General features: G+C 37.8%; 1 protein-coding gene across 1 annotated transcript in view; it reads left to right on the top strand.

Moving 5' to 3' along the window:
* MYO7B (myosin VIIB) overlaps positions 1–20853 on the top strand; it is a 136773-nt gene that overhangs the window by 77923 nt on the left and 37997 nt on the right. Inside the window, exons 23-30 of the mRNA XM_074301720.1 lie at positions 534–743; positions 1573–1743; positions 9180–9257; positions 11157–11284; positions 13487–13613; positions 15058–15177; positions 17150–17323; positions 17904–18131. Of these exons, the coding sequence (XP_074157821.1) occupies positions 534–743; positions 1573–1743; positions 9180–9257; positions 11157–11284; positions 13487–13613; positions 15058–15177; positions 17150–17323; positions 17904–18131 (1236 nt within the window). The remainder of the gene's footprint in view (positions 1–533; positions 744–1572; positions 1744–9179; positions 9258–11156; positions 11285–13486; positions 13614–15057; positions 15178–17149; positions 17324–17903; positions 18132–20853) is intronic.

Below are 20853 nucleotides of genomic sequence, written 5' to 3'. Positions count from 1 at the left end.
AAGAAAAAGAGAGGAAGGAAAATCCAGAGAGCAACAAAATATGTCAGTGATCAATTTGAGGAGTATGTTCCTGTCAATCCAAGATCATTTGTTCAACAAAGCAAGTAAGATATATAGAGAGCTGCAGAAAGGACTGGAAAAAATGAGGAACAGTAGTTCTCAGATACTTTGAGTAGAATGGAGATATAGAAAGGGAGAATTCCACTAGGAATGCATACAGTAATTCAATCCTTCCTGTTAAATGATAGTCCGTCAGTCTGATCTTGAAGCTGTTTATTTGACTTCCCTCTTCTTAAATTGTGCTTTGTGACCCCATATGATGAGGTCTCATAACTGAATGTGGAGGTCAAAAAATATGGGGGATCATAAAAATGTGGGGGCTTATAATTTATTATCAGTAAAAGTTTGATTTGTATACCTATTTTATATATCTATACACCCGGAGTCACATAAAAATTTCTCAAGCAAAAAGGGGTTGTGAGTGTAGAAATTTTAAGAAGTTCTTATTGTCTTTTTCTGACTATTGCCATTAGGATCTGGAAACAACTACTCAAAAATTGACTGAGGTAGACTTAGATACCATCCCTATGTCAGTGGAATCTGAGGAAGACACGGAAGACCTGGATGAATACACTTTCCCCAAATTTGCTGCTACCTATTTCCAGAAGGCTGCTTCCCACACACACATTCGCCGGCCCCTCTACTACCCATTGCTTTACCATGAAGATGATGAAGATTTCCAGGTACCTTGTTCCCAGACCTCTCCTTCCTCAGAGTAGCTGAGATCACACCTCCTTTCAAATACAGAGGAGGAAGAGGAGGAAGAAGGGGAGGAGGAGAAAGATAGAGGAGGAGGAGGAGAAGGAGGAGGAGGAGGAGGAGGAGGAGGAGGAGGAGGAGGAGGAGAAGGAGCAGGAGGAGGAGGAGGAACAACAACAACAACAACAACTCTGGTTCTAAATGGAGACAGGGAGAGAAAATTGTGGTCCCTACAGCCCTGCATCCAGTCTCAGACAGGAATGCTAACAAATCTTGTCTTTCTCTGAGGCTCCTGTTCCTTTTATTGCTACTCATTCTCCTCAAGGAATAGGATAGTACAGTCTCCTTCATGCTATTTTTTTAGGTCTCCAAAGCAGATCCAGATATTGCCTTTATGTGTGGTGGAAAGTTCTTTTCCTTTTCATAGAAAAGAATATCATAGGTATCCTATTCTTTTAATGGTCCTAGTCCCTGACCAACCCCCAGAAAAATGAGTTGGTAAAAGCAGGAGTTAAAAGAAGTTCTCTAGTTTCCGACTACCCTAAAACTATGTCTATATGTGTGACTATAACGGAGGAAGGAGGCACAGTGTCTGGCATGTAGTAGGTATTTAATAGTATTTATTGAATTGAATTGAATATCTCTCTACATGTATTGGGTGACTAGATGTATGCTAGGTGGATGTTTGTGCATGAGCCTATATATGTACATGTGCCTATCCTAAAGGTAAGAAGGGTCTGTTCACAAACAGTGGTCCCCACATTCAAGGTGAATCATTCTTGTCTCTGTTTCTCTGTATTTCCTCTTCCCTAGACTGCTCTAATTGTATGGAAGATTATCCTTCGATTCATGGGTGAATTCCCTGAGCCACAGCTATTTGCCAAAAGCAGCAATCTCCAACACACATCAATAACAAGACAAATCAAAGACACTCTGGGCAAGAAGAATGCTGCCCAATTTCTGACAGACAGTATGTCAGAGAAGGTGAGGAAGGGGGAAATTGAGCCCATTAATTAAGGGCAGGAAACTGACACTTCTGATCATCCTCACTCCTGCAAATTTTAATCCCTGATGACCAAGAAATAAAACAAAATAATTTGTTTTTTTAATTTTTTAAAGCTTTTTATTTTCAAAGCATATGCATGGATAAATTTTTAACATTGACCCCTTGCATAGCCTTTTGTTTCAGCAAATGATTTATTTGAATGCTAGGGGTAATTAGTAAGAATGCTCAGCTCTCTATTATGCTTCTTAATGGAAAGCAGTGGCCAAATTAGTCATGGCTGGTTGCCCAATGGTTAAAGCACATGCCACGATTCATGAGATTGGAAAGGAACTTCATAGGTCAGTGAGTACAATTTCATCTTTTTACAAATGGTGCAGCAAAGTGGTACAGTGGGTAGAGTCCTGGGTCTAGAGACTGAAAAACCTGAAGTCAAATCTGGCCTTAGACATTTACAAACTATATTATCTTAAGTAAGTCACTTAAATCTCCATTTGCCTCAGTTTCCTCAGGTGTAAAGTGGGTATAATAATAGCACCTACTTTACAGAATTGTATTGATAATCAAATGGTATCAATATTTGTAAAATGCTTAGCATAATGCCTGGTACATATTTAGCTTTATATAAATGTTAACCAATATTATTACAAAACTGAGGCCTGTAAAAGATAAGGGAACTGCCTAAAGTCACACAGGTAATAAATACATAGCCAAGGTGAGACTGATCCCCATTAGCTCTATAACCATATACAGGGTATCCCCAAAGTTTTAATGCAGGTTTAAGCTTCAATAGCTTTTGGGATACTCTGTATTTTAAGACATTTACCCATTAGGGGATGCTTTAGTTCTGACCAGAAGTTTTCTCTTCTAATTGCTTACATTTTTATGCCCCTTGAGTATTCCTGGGATTCCCTCAGCTCAAATTTCTTAGATAGATCCCTGATTTCCATGCATTCCAATTAATTTGCACAAAGGAAAACCTATATTCTACAATCATGAGCTAGTCCCTGACCACAAACTCTAATTATGACTAATCCCCGACCCCAGCCACCAGATGACTACAAACTGGCTTCCTAATTCTGGCCACAGAATCTATTTTATAATCTCTAGCCGACTGACTCCCTAACCTTGGCAGTGACACAAATGTGTATGCTTGATGAGTGAGGGTACAAAGAGTGTGTGGATAGCCTGACCAAAACCCTTGTTCTCACTGGCGAGGACCTGATTCATAGTGCTCATCCTTTGTAGAGTAGATGTGAGAAAAGCTAGAAATAGGTCCTTCCTCCTGGGCCTGAGTCATATGACTGTCAGCACAAAGCAGGCTTTGCAGGGCACTGGTACCCATTATGTTCTTATTTTGACCTTAAAAATTGGGCCATATGACATCAAGAAGCCAACACAAGCAGCTCTGATTTAGGAATTTGACAGAGATGAGGATATTCAGGAGTCCTTAATTTGGTTTAGTGGGGACCTGATTAATGATTTGGGCAGATATCCCTGGAGGAAACCTGAGAGCACTTAAATGGATATAACCTATTAAGTAGTAGATAGCTAATCTTGTACAAGCATCTCTAATATCATTTGGACCTGGTTACTATCTTCAAATATTTAAAGGGCTACCTGTTCTGCAGGTACCTAAAGTAAAAAGCTAGGAAGAATGGGAAGAAGAGAAAAATGGATTTCTGCTCAATATAACGAAGAACTTTCTAATAGTTCAAGCTGCTGAAAAATGGAATAAACTATTCTAAAAAGTAGTGTTTCCTTTAATTGAGGACTTCAAGCAGAGGCTGGATGACAACTTATTGGATGTTGCATACAGAATTCATAATTTGGACAGGGTTTTGACAATATCACTTAAGGCCCTTTCCCAATCTGTCTGATTCTATGAAGAGATGGCAACATTCATACATAAAAATGTTACTAATGAATCTATCTTAATTACAAAACCACATTCATCTATTCAATGACTAACATTCAAAAAGAGATGTAAAGGAGGCAGTGGACAGCAAATTACTAGAGTTTGAGAGAGAGAAAGATTAGAATTAGATGTATATAGTCAATATTCATCTGCATTCAGATGATAGTTGAACTCACAAAGGCTTGTGCTATCACTAAGATAGTAAGGAAATAGTGCAAAAAGAAGAGGTCTCAGGCCAGAGGCTTGAAGAACAACTATGCTTAGGATTAGAATATGAGTGAAGAACAAACCCAAGAAGATGCAGTGATGGTGAGAGAAAAACTAGGCGAAAACAGAGTATGAAAACAAGGGAGGAGTATTCAGGGAGACAATGATCATCAAGGTCAGAAAAGGAGGAAGAGGATTGAGAAAAAGTTATTAGATTTAACAACAAAGAGAGAGTATTTTTAATAAAATGGTAGGATAAGAAGTTACAAAGAGTGAATGTGAAGAGTAAATGGCAAGAAAATAGTGGCAGTGAGTGTTAAAAGTGTAACTTTCTTAGAGTTCAGTAATAAAAGACAATAGAGATAAAGGAATGAGAGAGTGAGATGATGTCAAAATTAAGGGAAGGTTCTTATTTGAGTCTTAATAGGCAGTGGGGAAGGAGCTAGTCCTTAGGGAAAGAGATAAAGAAACAAGGAGAGAGAAAATGGCACAAAGGGAAGAATGATGAACTTGGAATTACAAAGCTGGATCCTATGACCTTTAAAAGACAGACAGAAAGAAACATCCAAGGAAGACAGAAATCAAGAGGTTAGTTTTAGAAAGGTGAAGAACCTATTCTTTTGCAAACTGAAACAAGAGGATGGATGAAGAAACAGAGAAATTTTGAGATAGGCAATAAAGAGTGAACTCACAATGAATGGCCTGATTTTTTCTAGTGAAATAGGATTCAAAGCCTCTGCTCAGATGGAACAGTGGAGATGATGTTGAGACTTCAGAGAAGAAAAGTGGCTTAACCACTTTAGAAAGTCTGACAGTCAGTCGGAGTGAATAAAGAAATTACTACTCAGCAAGTAAGGACCCAATAGATGTTAGATAATATGAAATATAATGGAACCAGTCAGCAGGAATTTATATCTTCTAGCAATGTTCAGTGGCTCTGGAATAGGAAAATGACAAGGTAATTGGAAGAAGTGATACATACTTGAAGATTTTTAGATATTGGACAGTAAAAGAGTAAAGGAAGGAAGACAATACCTTATTGAACAGATGATCAGGGGATTATGTATTCTTAAGCTGGTTGAACTTTTAAAAAAAAATTTGGATAACAGTATAACTGTTTTCCTTTGAAATATTATATGTTTTAATTTATGCATTTAAACCATTTTTCTGAGATGGTGTCCATAAGCATTGAAAGACTTCCAAAGGGGTCCATGACACAAAGAAAATTAAGTACCCATGAATTGTGGAGAAAAAAAGAAAATTAGATCAGAACAAGAGTTATGGATTTGGAGAAGAAAATGAGATGGTGCTATAATTAGAAGATCCCTGAGTCCATATCTAAGTCTATGAGCATGTGTATAATTCTATCATTCAAAATATAAAACTGGTACTTTTAATCCTAACAGCAGGGCAAAGCCTCATTTATTCATTCAGTGGGCATTTATTGAACACCTGATATGAGAAAGTTTCTGCTTGGAGAATAGAGAGGAGAGAGGTATACAAAAATGTTAAGACATAGCTCCCCTTTGGGAATTTATAGCCTAGTTGGGGAAAGAAGAGAGAAATGGAAGGATTAATATGGTCAATGAAAAGCAGATTTAGGAAGAATGTGTCAGTGGGAGAGATGGGAGTTCAGAGAAGAGAATTTCAAAATTTAAGAGATTAAAATGAATTTTTGTGCCAAGATGGCAGAGTAAAGAAGGAATTTTCTGATACCCTCCAAAATTCCCTCCAACCAACTAGAAAACCATCTCAAAATTGTTCCAGGAGGGAAGCACTTTACCAGCACTGCAAAAAAAAGGTTTATCTCACTTGGGTGGGAGGGGAGTGAGGTACAAGAGAGCAGCAGCAGCTACTACCATTGGCCTCACAGCAGGGAGTCTGCTGCAAAGCTCTAAACTTGGGTTATCCACCAGTGAGGTCTTACCTTCTGCAAACCAGCAGCCCTCTAGTTAAGCAGCAAGGACCCATCCCAGTGACCCTACCTCCATCATAAGCCATCAGCAAGGCCCTCTTGCTGACCTAGTGAAAGCTGGCCTTAGAGCTAGCCAAGAGTGAGACCTCCTCAACCCTGCGACCTATTGAACAGAGAGATCCTGTTTCTATAACAACCCACAGTAGGGCCCTACCCCAATACCAGGACTAACTGCCAGAAAGACTCTGGTACCACAGTACCCCAGCAGAAAGGCCCAGCTCCTGGAGCAGGCCAATAGCTAAACCCCATACCCAAGGGAGGCAAGCAGGGAGGTCTCACTTGCCAATACAAGCCAGAAGCCGTGTTTCAGGGAAAACAAGCAGCTAAGCCCTAATGCCCAGTGAAATCCAGAATTCCAGAACAAAAAGCTTGGGACAATGTAGGATCAGAGACTAGCTCTCACATAAAAACACTAAGACACCAAAACAAGCAAAACAAAAGAAACAAAGAGCTTGACTATAGAAAAGGACATATTTATACAAAAATATTTATAGCAGTTTTTTTGTGACTAAGAATTGGAAATTAGATGCCCTTTAATTGGAGGATGGCTAAACAAGCTATGGTATATGATTGTAATGGAATATTATTATGCTATAAGAAATGACAAGCAGGATGATACAGAAATAATATCATGACCAAAGGTATGGAGGCAAGAAAGTGAGTGTTTGAAAAGTAGAAAATTATAAAGAATGGATAGAGAACATTATTTGTATAGTAGATGAAATGGTGTGATTAAGGGATAAGAATGGAAAGATACATTTGGGCTACATTAAACAAGGATTTGGAAGCTAAGCAATTTGTACTTCATCCTGTAGGACCTTATTTGCATATTTAGAGGACGTTAGTACTAGAAGGTCTGTCTTTAGAAATCATGTAATCCAACCCTTTCATTTTTCATATAAAGAAACTAACTTGCAAAAAAAAAAGAAAGAAAGAAAGAAAGAAAGAAAGAAAGAAAGAAAGAAAGAAAGAAAGAAAGAAAGAAAGAAAGAAAGAAAGAAAGAAAGAAAGAAACTAACTTGCTACAGCCAGGCTTGTTAAGCATTTCCTGTGTCCAGGCTTTGTGCTAAATACTATGGATACAGAAGAAAAGGAACAACATTCACTATATTCAAGAAGCTCACATTCTAATGAGAAAGATTGTATATATGTGTATATACATATACATACATTTGTATATTAGTACACACAACAAAACCCAGCACGTAGCCTTAGGGGAGAAAGCACTAATGATTCTAGGGACCACAAAAGGCCTCTTGGAGGAGATGATGCTGGAGTAGAATCTTGAAGAAAGCCATTGATTTTTTTATTCAAAGAATTGGAAATGAAAAGAGAAAGTATTCTAGGAATGAGAGAAAACTATTTCAAAAGCAGAGATGTGTGAAAAATAATAGGCAAGCTAGATGGCTAAACCATAGAATTCATGAAAACTGGAAAAATAGGAAGAAGCTGAGTTGTAACGAGCTTTAAGGGACAAACAGGAGTTAGGTTCCTGATCTTAGAGATAATAGAGAAGCACTGGAGCTTATTGAAGTGGGAAGTGACAGAAGATCTATGCTTTAGAAAAATCACTTTGGCAGTTGAATGGTGGATGGTTTGAAGCAGAGAAGGGTTTGAGGCAAAAAGTACAATTAGAAGACTAATATAGTCTAAGAGCAGCTGGTGACACAGTAGATAGAGCAGCACAGTGGATAAATCTAAATTCAAATCCAACCTTAGACTGTATGACCCCATGCAACTCATTTAATCCTGTTTTGTCTCAGTTTCCTTATTTGTAAAATGAGCTGGAGAGAAAATGGCAGACCACGCCAGTGTTGTTGCCAAGAAAACCCTAAATGGGGTCACAAAGAGTCTGACATGACTAAACAACAAAAACAGTGCTCAAGAGGAGAGGTAATTAATGAAGGTAAAAGAGTGAAGATTGATTTGCTAGTTACCAATGAAATATCAAAGGGATGAAGGATTCTAGGGATGATGACAAAGTTCATCATTGAAATGACTTACTATGGATTTCAACCTGGGTAAAAACTTAGAATATTCTCTAGGTTTAGGATATGGTTGATGAACTGAGAGAAGAGGAAGACTGAAGGTCACAATGAACATATGTAACAGGTCCAGTAAAGGGGAGAGAGAGGAAGAAATGGAGGTTGAGGTTGTGTACATAGTGAAGGAAGCTCTGAGTTCAAGATCTTGAGCATGGAGCAATTTCAAGTGATGATGAGGTCCAAGGTGGGTGTTGAAATGAAGATAATTAATGGTGAAGAACTCTTAAACTTCAATAGTTGATGAACTATTAGCACAAATGTTGAATTTGTAGAGGGTATTATAAGGTATTATATTATAATTATAAGAGATGTAGTGTAGAGTCTTCAGCAGGTAAAGATGATTGTACTCTCTTATTTGTTTCCCTTTGTAATCAACAGTAAACATTTATGAAATGACTGGTTAGTATTGGAGAGTAGTTTGTAGTCTGTGTTTTATAGTGCATGTATGTATATGTGGATATATCTGTTAAAAGATATGCTTAGATATCAGTCTATGAATAGACTAGTAAATGCAACAAAGTGCCATCCGATGCTATAATATACCACGGAATATTATACAATACAACAAACAAACAAAACAATACCAAATGCCCCCATCTGCAGAACGTTATGGTAGGTACTAGAAGAAATACAGAGTTTAGAAAAGTCCCTCTCAGTGCTTACAGTCTAGAAAAGAATGAGAAGCCATATAAATAATATAAATTACATAACAAGAGTTTAAAAAAACAGTTCTATGTGAAGTATAATGGTCCAAGGAGGATTAGTTATTACTGATAGGGGGAGCATGAGATCAAAAAGGCTTTCTAAAAGAAATGGTATTTGCATTGTGGTTTTTTTTTTTTATTTCAATAGTATTTTATTTTTCTACATACATGTAAAGATAATTTTCAGCATTCATTTTTATAAGACTTTGTGTTCCAATTTTTTCTCCTTCCCTAAGACAGCAAGTAATCTGAAACAGATTAAATATGTTACATTGGATTTTAAAAGATACAAAGAATTCAAGAGGTGCAGTTTGCAACTTTAAAAGAGAGAACAAACCAGAGATTTTGATGCCATTGACACAATCTTCTAACTACTGAAACTAAACAGCTAATAGAGCGGGAAATGCTTGTAGGATTTTTTTTAAACTTTATATTGCCCAGTAAACTTTGCAAGCTTCTAAATTTACGTCTCTGGTTTCTTTCACACAATCAGATTTCATTTCTTTTCTCCTTCCAAGCCCATGCATCTCTTTTATTCTTGTGCTTCCTTCTTTTTTCTCTTATTCAGAATTCTACTTGGAGGAACAAGAGCAACAGAGACATTTCCTCCATGAAGCTCAAGCGTTCATCCAGATTGACAGGAGAGGTAAGAGTTATAAAATTTGCCTATGCCCCATTCTACAGCTTCCTAGTTATTCAGAAAAGTCCTCCCTGATATATTTGTGGGAAGAGTGGGCAAAGTGGAAAGAGCATGAGAGCAAATCTCCATTCTGTTACTGATCTGCTCTATGATTTGGAGTAATTCACTTTATTTCTCTGGGTCTCAGTTTTTTCATTTGTAAGATAGGAATGCTTCTGTTTAATAAAGAAAGATAGATTTTTTTCCAAATACTTTGGATTTAAATTCACATTATTTTGTATGTTGCTCTGCCCTTTCCTACTCATCTACTCCCTTTTGCCTAATTCCAAAAAGAAAGAAAAGAAAAAAGAATCTAATTATATCTTCTGAATAGCAGGTCTTTACCATCAAATTTTTCAGAGACCAGAGGATGGGGTAAAAATAATATGTGAGATAGAATAGACAAAAAAATTAGGCAAATTGTAGAATAGATAAATCATGTGGATTAAGGAGATGAAAATACTTGAGATCCACAAAGATAATTTTGTACTTGGGGGGAGGGGGGAATTCACAGGAAGCTTTGGAAAAGATATTCTATTCCATTCAATAAATATTTATTGAATACCTACTGTGAGTCTAGATGTGAGTGAGGCACTGTAAGGACTGCAGAGAAATGTAAAACACAGTCCCCATTCTCAAGATGTTTAGAGTTTAATAAAGGAAACTAGACTATGTGTAGTTGAAGAACAATGTCAGGCAGTATATGATAGATGTCTAATGGGGGATCAAGGAATGCTTAGAAGAGCTCAGAGAAATGAGACTACTATGTCTGGCGTAATAACAAAAACTCATATGTAGGTAGTGTTTTCTGGATATAAATTTGATTTGGATGTCTCATTTGTGTTCTAAGTATTCTTTACAAGCATCTGGCTTCCCTGGAGCATCTCAGGTGAGCCTGATCTTGGATGGTTAGACAGATTTTTAGCCACACAAAGCTAGATTCAAACAGTATTATTCCCCCACCCCATCCATATATTCTTTTCCCCCTATCTTTCTATTCTTTTCTTAGGATAATACATAATAGAATTGCTCCCAGGCTTTGGGTAATTGTTTTACCTCTTTGACCCTTAATGATAATAAAGGAAGAGAGGAAAGGAGGAAGGAAGGAAGGAAGGAAGGAAGGAAGGAAGGAAGGAAGGAAGGAAGGAAGGAAGGAAGGAAGGAAGGAAGGAAGGAAGGAAGGAAGGGGGAGAAGGAGGTAGAAAGGAAGGAACAGTTAAGAACAGAAAAAAAAAGATAAATATGGCGTTAAGGTGGAATGTGACATAAAAATAAGGGGCGGTAACAGAGAATAAAGAATAGCAAAAAACAGTTAGAACTATGGGTGCAGGTCAGGAAGAAGTAAAATATGAAGTTAGAAAGTGAGGATGGGAGTCCAGATTGCATTAGTCTACACATATTCAGGGACTATAGAAAGAATAGTATCTGGTATCAGATTGACTCGAGAACCTCTCCAGCTGAAGCAGGAGAAAATAGGGCCACCACTATTTAGACTCCTCATTTAGAGAGACAAGTTCCATGCTAACTTTAGAAACTGAATCAGATTGGTTTGGGGAGTCTTTGTGGAGAACTGACTCTCACAGATTTTTAACCATACCTAGTTAGCCCAGGAATTGGGGATTTTGTGTATTTGCTCTCCTTTCCCTGGATATATAAAATGAGATAACCTTCCCTTAACTCTCTCTAGTCCCCAGATTTATTTCCCCTCACAATAAAAAAAAAAAAAGAAAACCCCAAAATATCCTCATCCCTACAGTTCTCTGGACATAGCAACTTTGTCCTGGGGAGAAAATTCTCCAAAAGAGGTTTTCTCTTAGCTTCTTCTTCTTCTTTTCCTCCACTTCTTACCCTTTCCCTGGATTTTAGGTGGCAAGCAAGCTGAGCATCGGAGAGGAAGCCTTTGAGGAAGAAAGTCCTATCATAGAAAGACCTATGTCCAACCTAGAAAAAGTACACTTTATCATCAAAAATGCCATCCAAAGGCCCAACATCAGGTTAGTGACCTTCAAGTTTTTCTCTTTAGCTCTATCAAATATTGGGCTCCTGTTCCAACCCTGACAGCATCTTTCTGCCCCCCTATAGCTATTATCCTTTGGTTCTTTATCTTTGCTCTACCTAACCTTCAGAGTGTGCTGCTGGGACCAGCCTATATAGACTGGGAAAGTGGATGGTAAAATTTTTTCATGAGCATTTCTATTTCAGAATCAAGCAAGCCAAATCACAGCTCAATTTGTTTTGTTGATTGTCTAGACTCAAAAAAGTAATGGAGCAAATGTTCACGATGTAGATTAAGCTTCAAAGTGTGCCGTGGAAACATTTTATTTTCAGAGAATTGGTTGTTAAACAGTTATCAAAATACTCCTGTCTTATTTTCCTCTGTCCCTGGAAGGCTGGAACATACAGTCTAGAGCAGTTTCCTGATATCTAAATATTTATAACAAATATTTTTATAACAAAAATGCCTACATTTGCTTTGTTTTACACACTCTGATGCATGAAAAAAAATCCCATCTTTAAGGCAGCTATGTGGTATGGTGAATAAACATTAGACTGAGAGACAGAAAGGGCTGAATTTTAATCCTGCCTCAAGCATTGATTAATTGTGTGATCCTGGGAAAGTTGCATCTTGTCATAGAAATAATTAAATCCCCTACCATATGGGTTATTATGATGATGACATTAAATAGCATGCATAAAGCATTTTGCAAGCCTTAAAATGCTATAAAAATGCAAACTATAGTTGTAGTTGGTTTCCAGAAGAGAAGAATTAAGAAGGATCCTTCACTTTAGAGAAGAATTCCCTGTTTAGTCTCTTAAAATAACTTTCCCATGGGAATTTAATATAAAATGTACTTTGCAAAATTTTGATTTGCACAAAGCTTACGGGAATTACAAATGGGACTCAGAAAAAGCTCCTATTTAATTACAAAAAGTTTCCAAAGAGTAATTAAAACTCAGAACATTATTAGGCCCATTTCTATAGCTCCAGGGAGTAGAATTAAGTGGAAGATATATAGGGAGGCAGATTTCAGCTCAATATAAAAAAGAACTTTCCATTAGTTAAGAAATGTGCCTCAATGAAACAGGTTTGCCTTGTAAAGCAATGAGCTCCCCCATTAACTATGAATTGTTCTATGAAAACTAACTATCCCTCTAGTAAAAATTCTCATACTGGATAGGATTATGGCTCAAATAAACTCTTAGGATCTAAGCTGCTGTGAAGTTATGAATTCTAGGTAAGCTAAAAGACTTAGTCTATCCCTTGGCTATTTATTGACCTTACTGAATTCAGAGATCTAGATCACAGTTTTGTGCTGGAAACGTTAGAAGCATCAAGTCTAATCTTGTTGTTTCACAGTTAAGGGAACTGAGGCATAGGGAAATTAAACTACCATGAATAAATATAGGGGAAAAATATGACTTTCCCCAGGTTAATTAGCTATGGAACATAATGCTCTGAAGGGTGAGGATCTGAGATAAGCATATTTTTTGCTGGGGAGAAGGGATTAGCAAAAATGCAGAACATGATGCATTTTTTTTAAAAAGAATTTGTTTTGAAGGGATTCTTATAATATAGGGTCCTGGGCAGCTTGAGCACTGGAAAGAAAGACAGAGAGAATGAGAGAGAGAGAGAGAGAGAGAGAGAGAGAGAGAGAGAGAGAGAGAGAGAGAGAGACAGAGAGAGAGAGACAGAGAGACAGAGAGAGACAGAGAGACAGAGACAGACAGAGACAGACAGAGATAGAGACAGAGACAGAGTTGAGGGCCAGAAAAAGGATGTTAAAAGTAGACAGATATAGTAGGTATCAAAGATTTCAAGCATAAATCTTAGAGGATACCATTTCTATCCTCTATCTCCACCTCTTCTTTTATTCTCTTCATTCTGCTTAACTTTATCATCTTCAGAATTATCATCTCTGCCATTAAACTCTCTTTGTGACCTTAGGAAAGTTACTTCCTCCCCACTCTGAGACTCAGTTTTCTCATTTATAAAATGAGTGGACTGAACCATTCTAATCTCTCAGATTTCTACCTTCACTAAAATAAGTGATTTATTTCTTCCTGCAATTCCCTTGAGCTTCTATGTCTTCAGCTGTAAATGAACTCATGCCAGGTGGTCTTTCACATTCTGTAACATGATGTCATCACCCAGCATTTTACCAACTCCATGACCACTGCTTGTGTCCCTCTTACAGAGATGAGATCTACTGCCAAATCTGCAAGCAGCTGTCTGAGAATTACAACAAGAACAGTTCTGCAAGAGGATGGATTCTACTCTGTCTTTGCATTGGCTGTTTCCCCCCTTCAGAGAAGTTTATGAAGGTACAATTTCCAGGTCTCTTAGGCAGCAGGGAAGATAGCTTTGGCCTTAAGGGAGCCCAAGATTCTGGAGTTATTTGTACCATAGTGTAGTAGAGATGAAAAATGATTTTGTAATGAGAGAAATCCTAGTTCTGTTCCCTAGTTCCTACGTGATCCTGAATAAATTATGTTCCCGCTTTGGGCTTCAGTTCTCTCATCTACAATTTGAGAGGCTTGGATTGGATGCTTTCTAAAAAGACATTTAATTTTAAATTTCACATTCCTATGACTGACAGGACTCCATAAATCCCTCCAGGAGTTTGTAATCAGCCTTGGGGCCCAGGTTGGAATAATGTGGAATCATTTGGCTGACTTAGAGGGGAAGAAAAGGACTACAGCAGTGAAAATTCATTTATATATTATAGAATATAATTAAGAAGGTAACTTTATTGCTTTCCTTCTCTCTTTTTCCCATCCTCCCAAAAAGAATCACAAAACAATCTAATAATAAGAATCAGCATGATATGTTGGAAAGCTTGGACCAGGGATCCAGAGACACGACCTACAGACCCATCAGGGCCTTGCTCTGTGATACTGGATAAAACATTCAAACTCTCTGAAATTTGGTTTCCTCCTTAACTAAATAGGATAGCCATATCAGGGCTGACTACCTCATGGGATCATTGTGAAGATAAAACTGTATACAGATGGGAAAGCACTTTTGTTGTTGTTCAGTCATCAAGTTGTGTGACTCTTTGTCACCCTGCAGATCCTAGCCCACCAGTGCTGTCCTAGGCTTTTCTTGGCAAAGGTACTGGAGTGGCTTGACAGTTCCTTCCCCAGTGCATTAAGATAAACAGAGGCTAGGTGATTTGCTCAATGATACACAGATAGTAAGTATCTGAGGCCAGATTTGACTTTGTCAGCTCTTCCTGGCTCCAGGCCACTGAGCCATGTAGCTGCCTTTAAGTATTCCAAAAATGTCCAATCTAAGTTACTTGGAGGTTGTCTAATTTTTGGTCAGCTAGGTTACATGGTAGAGAAAAGCTTGGGAGTCAAGAAGAACCTGAGTTCAAATCTAGCCTCAGACATTTACTACTTGTGTTTCCCTAAGCAAATCATATAACCCTTGTTTGCCTCAGTTTCCCCATCTACAAAATTGGGATAATAATGGCACTTATTGTCGTGAGTGTTGTGAAGATCAGATGAGAGTAATTATGAAGTGTTTAGCACAGTGCTTGCACTTGGTAAGTATTATATAAATGTTGGTAATTACTATTTTGAGGATACTAGTTACCCATCTCACTCATCCCCTCAGGAAGAAAACTGAGAACTGGGTATCTCAAAGTGAGAATCTCACCAGGTTCTAACTTGGACTGAGAGGCACTGGATACTGCTCTAGGATACTGCTAGTTTCATTTGAGCTCATTCTCCCTTCACTGTCCTCTGTCTTTCATTCCTCCAGTACCTGCTCAACTTTATCAGCAAAGGGCCAGTGGGCTATAGATCATTCTGTACAGAGCGGCTGAGGCGTACCTGTGCCAATGGACTGAGGACTGAGCCTCCCAACTCTCTAGAGCTCCAGGTAGAAGCCATAATCTGGGACAAGTTCTGGGGCCCTGGAAGGGAAGAATAGATTGGTAATGGGGGTCCAACACATGCACAGAATGCCTCAGATGGAGTCTCCATGTAGAGGACATGAGTCTCTCCATGTGGAAACTCCATCACAGGTATTTTACACTTATACCAGAAAACACTCATTAAATATCTTTCCAGAGCAGCCTTCAGTAGGTAGTGAAGACAAGGTTAAGGAGGAGACGGAAGAGCCTGTCCACATGATCTCCTCCAGTCCTGGGTCCTTTATACTGTATCCTCAATATTCATCATTTTCCCTGTGTTGTGTTCCCTACCCAAAACCCCACAGGAAAGCCATAACTTTCCCTGTGATTTCTGCAGTTGGGGAAGACAGCAAAAAGTCACAGTATTTCCTTAAGGTAGATGATCTCCCAAATTATCAATTACCTAATTATTCAGTGTCTACTTTATAGCCAGTACCATGCTAGAAACTGGGGATATTAATACAAAGAATACAAGCATTCCTGTTTATGTAGGAATGTGGCAACTGGATAAGAACTTGGGTACTGGAGCCCCTTGTTACTTTGCAGTATGACTAATGAATAATCAATTAGGCAAATTACTGTCATTTAGAGTCCTCCACCAATGAAGCACTGTCTACCACCACACCGATAAATAAGTCACCATTAGCAAAATCATTTAATTAAGAGGAACTGATGAGGAAGCAAGCAGAGAGGTAGTGCAAAATGTCACATACAAAAAAATAAATACATAAATAATTTTTTAAAATGTCACATACATTTTTGGACATGGCCAAAGCAAGAATTTGTTTTTAACTATCACAGGGGTTCAGGGTTTTTTTTGGGGGGGGGCGAGAGGATTAGTTCCTTTTTTTAATTCAGGGACAGAAAGAAAATAATGACAAATTTTAAAATTAAGGAGTTCAAGAAATCGTTTAATTAGAACATGAAAATTGTCTAAATAATAAGAAAAAACCAAAGATCTCAATTTAGATCTTCCTGTCACTTAATTGGCTATGTGATCCTGGACAAACTTATCTGACTTTCCTAAGTCTTCATTTTCTCTTATCTGTAAAATGATGAAAATAATAGCACTGACTTTCCCAGCACTGTTATGAGGGTCAAATGAGCTAGTACAGTTAATACACTTTACAAACCTTGAATAATAATGATAGCCGGTGTTTCTATAGTGTTTTAAAGTTAGCAAATATTACCTTATTTTGTTCTCACAACAACCCTAGGAGGTAGGTGTTATTATTGTTCCTATTTTATAGATGAGGAAAGTGATTGCCCAAGAGCATACAGCTGCAGCTGCTAAGAGTCTGAAGCAGTATTTGACTCCAAATCCAGTGCTCTGGCCACTACAATTATTACCTGTTTGTGAGTCTCCTTTAAAGTCCCATATAAAGCCTACCTATAAAAATTATTATTATTATTATTATTATTATTATTATTGTTGTTGTTGGCAAGTGCAAACCAGGAAATATCTCTCAATACATGATGTATTCTGGGATCCCCAAATATCTTGAAGCATCAAATTCTGGAGATTTTTTTTCTTTGTTATGCCCATTAAGGAAGTTTGTGAAGACATAATAGATATGAATGCAGTCTTTAACTATAATATGCTATTCAGATGAAAGGCAATATTATTTTTATATTTATTTTCCTTCTTTAACAAATATTCACTGAGTGCACTGCTTTGTGGGAGGTTATGGAGGACGCAGAGATGTGTACATCCTCAGAGAGTTTAAAGTTGAATAATCACAGGTTACTAACTGTTGATAGGTAACATTGATAGGATAGTTTATACAAAAGAGCAAACTAAAATCTTTTTATGCTGAAGGATTTGCACAATTATTCACAATGCACACAAGTGTGTAAATCCATGGCTCTTTGGTCTCAGCCTCAACAAAAACATATAGAGAGGCCGAATCCAAGTCTTCTGGGGGGACTTTCTTACAGGCAGTCAAGTCTAAGACTCGCATTCTTTTCAACGTCACCCTGATGAATGGAGAAACCCTTACAATTACAGCAGACTCTGCCTCTTCCTCCAAAGAAGTCTGCCAGCATATAGCTGAGAAACTACACCTGAAGGATCTCTTTGGGTTTTCCCTCTACATTGCAGTATATGACAAGGTAACATGGATATTTCTACAAAATACATACTTATGCAGGAGTATACAGATATATATAAGCATCCTTTTACTCTGAATACAGACCCACAAAATCTAAGAACTGGAATGGATCTCAGAGATTACCTACATTTTCTCATACACACATTTATATCCGGCTCTTAGACATTCTATGCCCAACCCCCATAATCCAAACTCAAACATTACATACCCAATCTCACACACACACATACACAGAGTGATTGCCCAGGAATTGAAACTTTAAATCCAGTGCTCTTTCCATATACATTATATACATATACATATATATATACATATATATATATGTGTGTGTGTGTGTGTATGTATGTATATATATATATGTGAATATATAGATATATACCCACCCACCCACACAGACACGAGAGAGATAAAGAGAGGGAAGGAGGGAGGGAAAGACAAAGACAAAGAAACAGAGAAAGACAGAGAAGAGAGAAGGAGTGACTGAACTGAGAAAGTAAGAAACTTGGATATTTTCTCTTCCTACTGGTGGAAAGCTGACTTCTGGGTCTCAGACTCTCCCACATTCATACTCTGTTCCTCAGGTGTGGTCATTAGGTGGAGGGCATGATCATGTGATGGATGCCATCTCCCAATGTGAACAACTGACCAAGGAGAAGGGGGAGAATGAACGCCAGTCCCCTTGGCGCTTCTTCTTCCGGAAAGAAATCTTAACTCCTTGGCATGACTTCAAGCAGGATCCTGTCAGCACAGAACTCATGTATCGCCAGATTATCCGGGGATTTCGGTTTGGAGAGTACCGCTTGGAGTCGGTGAGAAGGCATCTTTGAAACCATCAATCTATCAACTCTTTTGTTTCGTGTGGTTTTTCATTTATGATTTCTTGAAATAAAGCTCTGAAAAGCCAGGCTTTGTTAAAGCCCACTGTTCTTCAAATGGAACTACTTGACTAAGCCTTAAAACCCAAGTCACTCTGCTTTTCAGTGATTAATAACAGGTCCCAGTCCGAGCTTCACTTGTTCATTATTTGGGTTTTTATGGCTCAGATTGAGTGTAAATAGCAATTATTTCTGCTCTAGAAGCTCTGAGAGTCTTCCCCTCCTAGAGTGATTCTTTTGTGAAGGCAAACTAGGTCAGCTTTTGCCTCAATTCTTACCTAGGTTTTAATCACTGAATGGGTGTTGCCTCAAACAAACTGGGGGAAAAAACTCAGCTTAAAAAGCCCAAGATTCTCCATTGTATCTGGGGCAATGGTCATTCATCCTAACCTGTGTTGTGGCACTTTACACAGCTGTCCACAGTTAAATCCAATTCACTTGCAAATCAAGATGTGGCCCTTCTGATATCCTTGGTTCTCTTTAAAAGGTTCTTCTTTTAAAGAACAATAGCTATGGCAATCCACAAATATTTAAATACCTACTACATGCCAAGAATCATGCTAAGGACTAATGATTCAAAGTAAAAGTAAAATAGATCCTGACCTCAAGGACTTTGCATTCTATATGATGGTGCATTCCATATATATATATGCACATATTGATAGATAGATAGATATACACATGTAGCATCCCCTCTGCTTCATTCTCTGAACTTGCACTCATGGTGGTAGATTGGGTTCCCAATGAAGTGATTACTAACCTTGAAATTTAGGAATAACTCTACAGATGACTACTTCTCACAATTTATCTCCAGGGTTTCTCATTAATAATCTACCAGTAGATTCAATTAGTTCTTAGAGTCAATTAGTCAATAAATGTTTATTAAAAACCTACTATGTACTGGCACAGGAAATGCAAACAGCTATTTGCAAGTAAGATATAGATGGGAGAAGTTGGAGATAATTAACATAAGGAAAATACCAACATTAAGAGAGATCAATAAAAATCTCCAATAAAAAGTGGAATTTTAGCTGAGATTTGAAAAACCCCAGAAAACTGAGATGAAAAGGCAGAGCATTCCAGTCATAGGAGACAACTAGGGAAAATGCCCAGTCAGGAGATGAAATCTCTTGTGTGAGGAACAGCAAAAAGGCCAGTGTTATATTGCAGATTACATAAAGGGAAAAAGATGTAAGAAGACTAGCAAAGTAGGAGTAAACCAGATTAGGAAGTATTTTAAATTCCAAACATAGGATTTTCCATTTTAACCTGGAGGTAATGGGGAACCACTAGAATTTAATGAACAGAGTAGTCACACAATCAGACTTTTCCTATAGGAATATCATATTGACAGCTGAGTGGAAGATGAACTAAAGTAGATAGAAACTTGAGGCAGAGAATTGAACCAAAAAATTATTGGAATGTTCCCACAAGAGTCCACAGTCTGGACCAGGATGGTGATAGTGTCAGAAGAGAAGTAGGGGTACATAAGAAGGATGTTATGTAGATAGAATCAGCAGGATTTGACAACAGATTCAACATGGTAGAGATAGGGGAAGCAATTGAGAAGTAGTGGAGAGTCAAAGATAGTACTTAGATTGTGAGCCTGGATAACTGAGAAGATGATGGTGTCCCCAGCAATAATAGTAAATTTAGGAAGAAAGGAGGACTTGGGAGGAAAGATAATGAATTCAGCTTTGGATATGTTGAGTTAACTTTATTTTTCTTGCTTTATTTTTGCAACATAGCTGGTGCAGAAATGTGTTTTGCTTGATTTCACAAGTATAATGAATTTCATGTTGCTTATCTTCTCAGTGGGTTGGCAAGGGCCTAAAGGGAAGAAGAGAATTTAGAACTCAAAAAATGTGTTTAAAAAAAAGTAGATAAAAAGACTTTTGGAAAAAAAGATGTGTATTGGACATCTTGTTTGAGGTATATAATAGACAATTAGAGATGTGAATCTTAAGAATAATAAAGATGTTATGATTTGGAGAAGTAAGTTTGGGAATCTTCAGCATAGAAATAATTGAATCTATGGAAACTGATGAGATCACAAGCAAAATAGTATAGAAGGAGAAGTCAAGAAGGTCCAGAACAGAGCTTTGAAGAACACTCAAGGTTAGTGGGTGTAATTTGGTGGAAGATCCAGCAAAGGAGATAGAGAGGGTGTGGTTAGATAGGAGAAATGAACTATCAGAATGACTGATAGTGTCCAAGGCTTCAGAGAGATGAAGGGGAATGAGAATTGGGAAGATCATTGGATTTGACAACTAAGAGACCATTGGTAACTTTGGAGAGAGCAGTTTCGATTGAATAATGAGATTGAAAGCCAGAGTATATGCAAAGTTAAGAAGAAAGTGAGAGAAGAAGGGATGACAACAGATTGTGACTAATTAAAGGAATTGTAGAGTTCATGAAGATGGAGTAAACCTCAAAGGAGGAGAGATTATTGAGTGATAATGCATTTTTTTCCCTGAGGCTGGAGTTAAGTGACTTGCCCAGGGTCACACAGCTAGGAAGTGTTAAGTGTCTGAGACAAGATTTGAACTCGGGTCCTCCTGAATTCAAGGCTGGTGCTCTATCCACTGTGCCACCTAGCTGCCCCCGAGTGATAATGCATTTAAGGGTAATGCAAACTCAAAGGTATGACCATCTC

This window comes from Sminthopsis crassicaudata, chromosome 3 (assembly GCF_048593235.1).
Source record: "Sminthopsis crassicaudata isolate SCR6 chromosome 3, ASM4859323v1, whole genome shotgun sequence".
Classification (NCBI taxonomy): Eukaryota; Metazoa; Chordata; class Mammalia; order Dasyuromorphia; family Dasyuridae; genus Sminthopsis; species Sminthopsis crassicaudata.
Note: the sequence above shows the minus strand (reverse complement) of the source record. Positions and strands in the feature narration are given on the sequence as shown.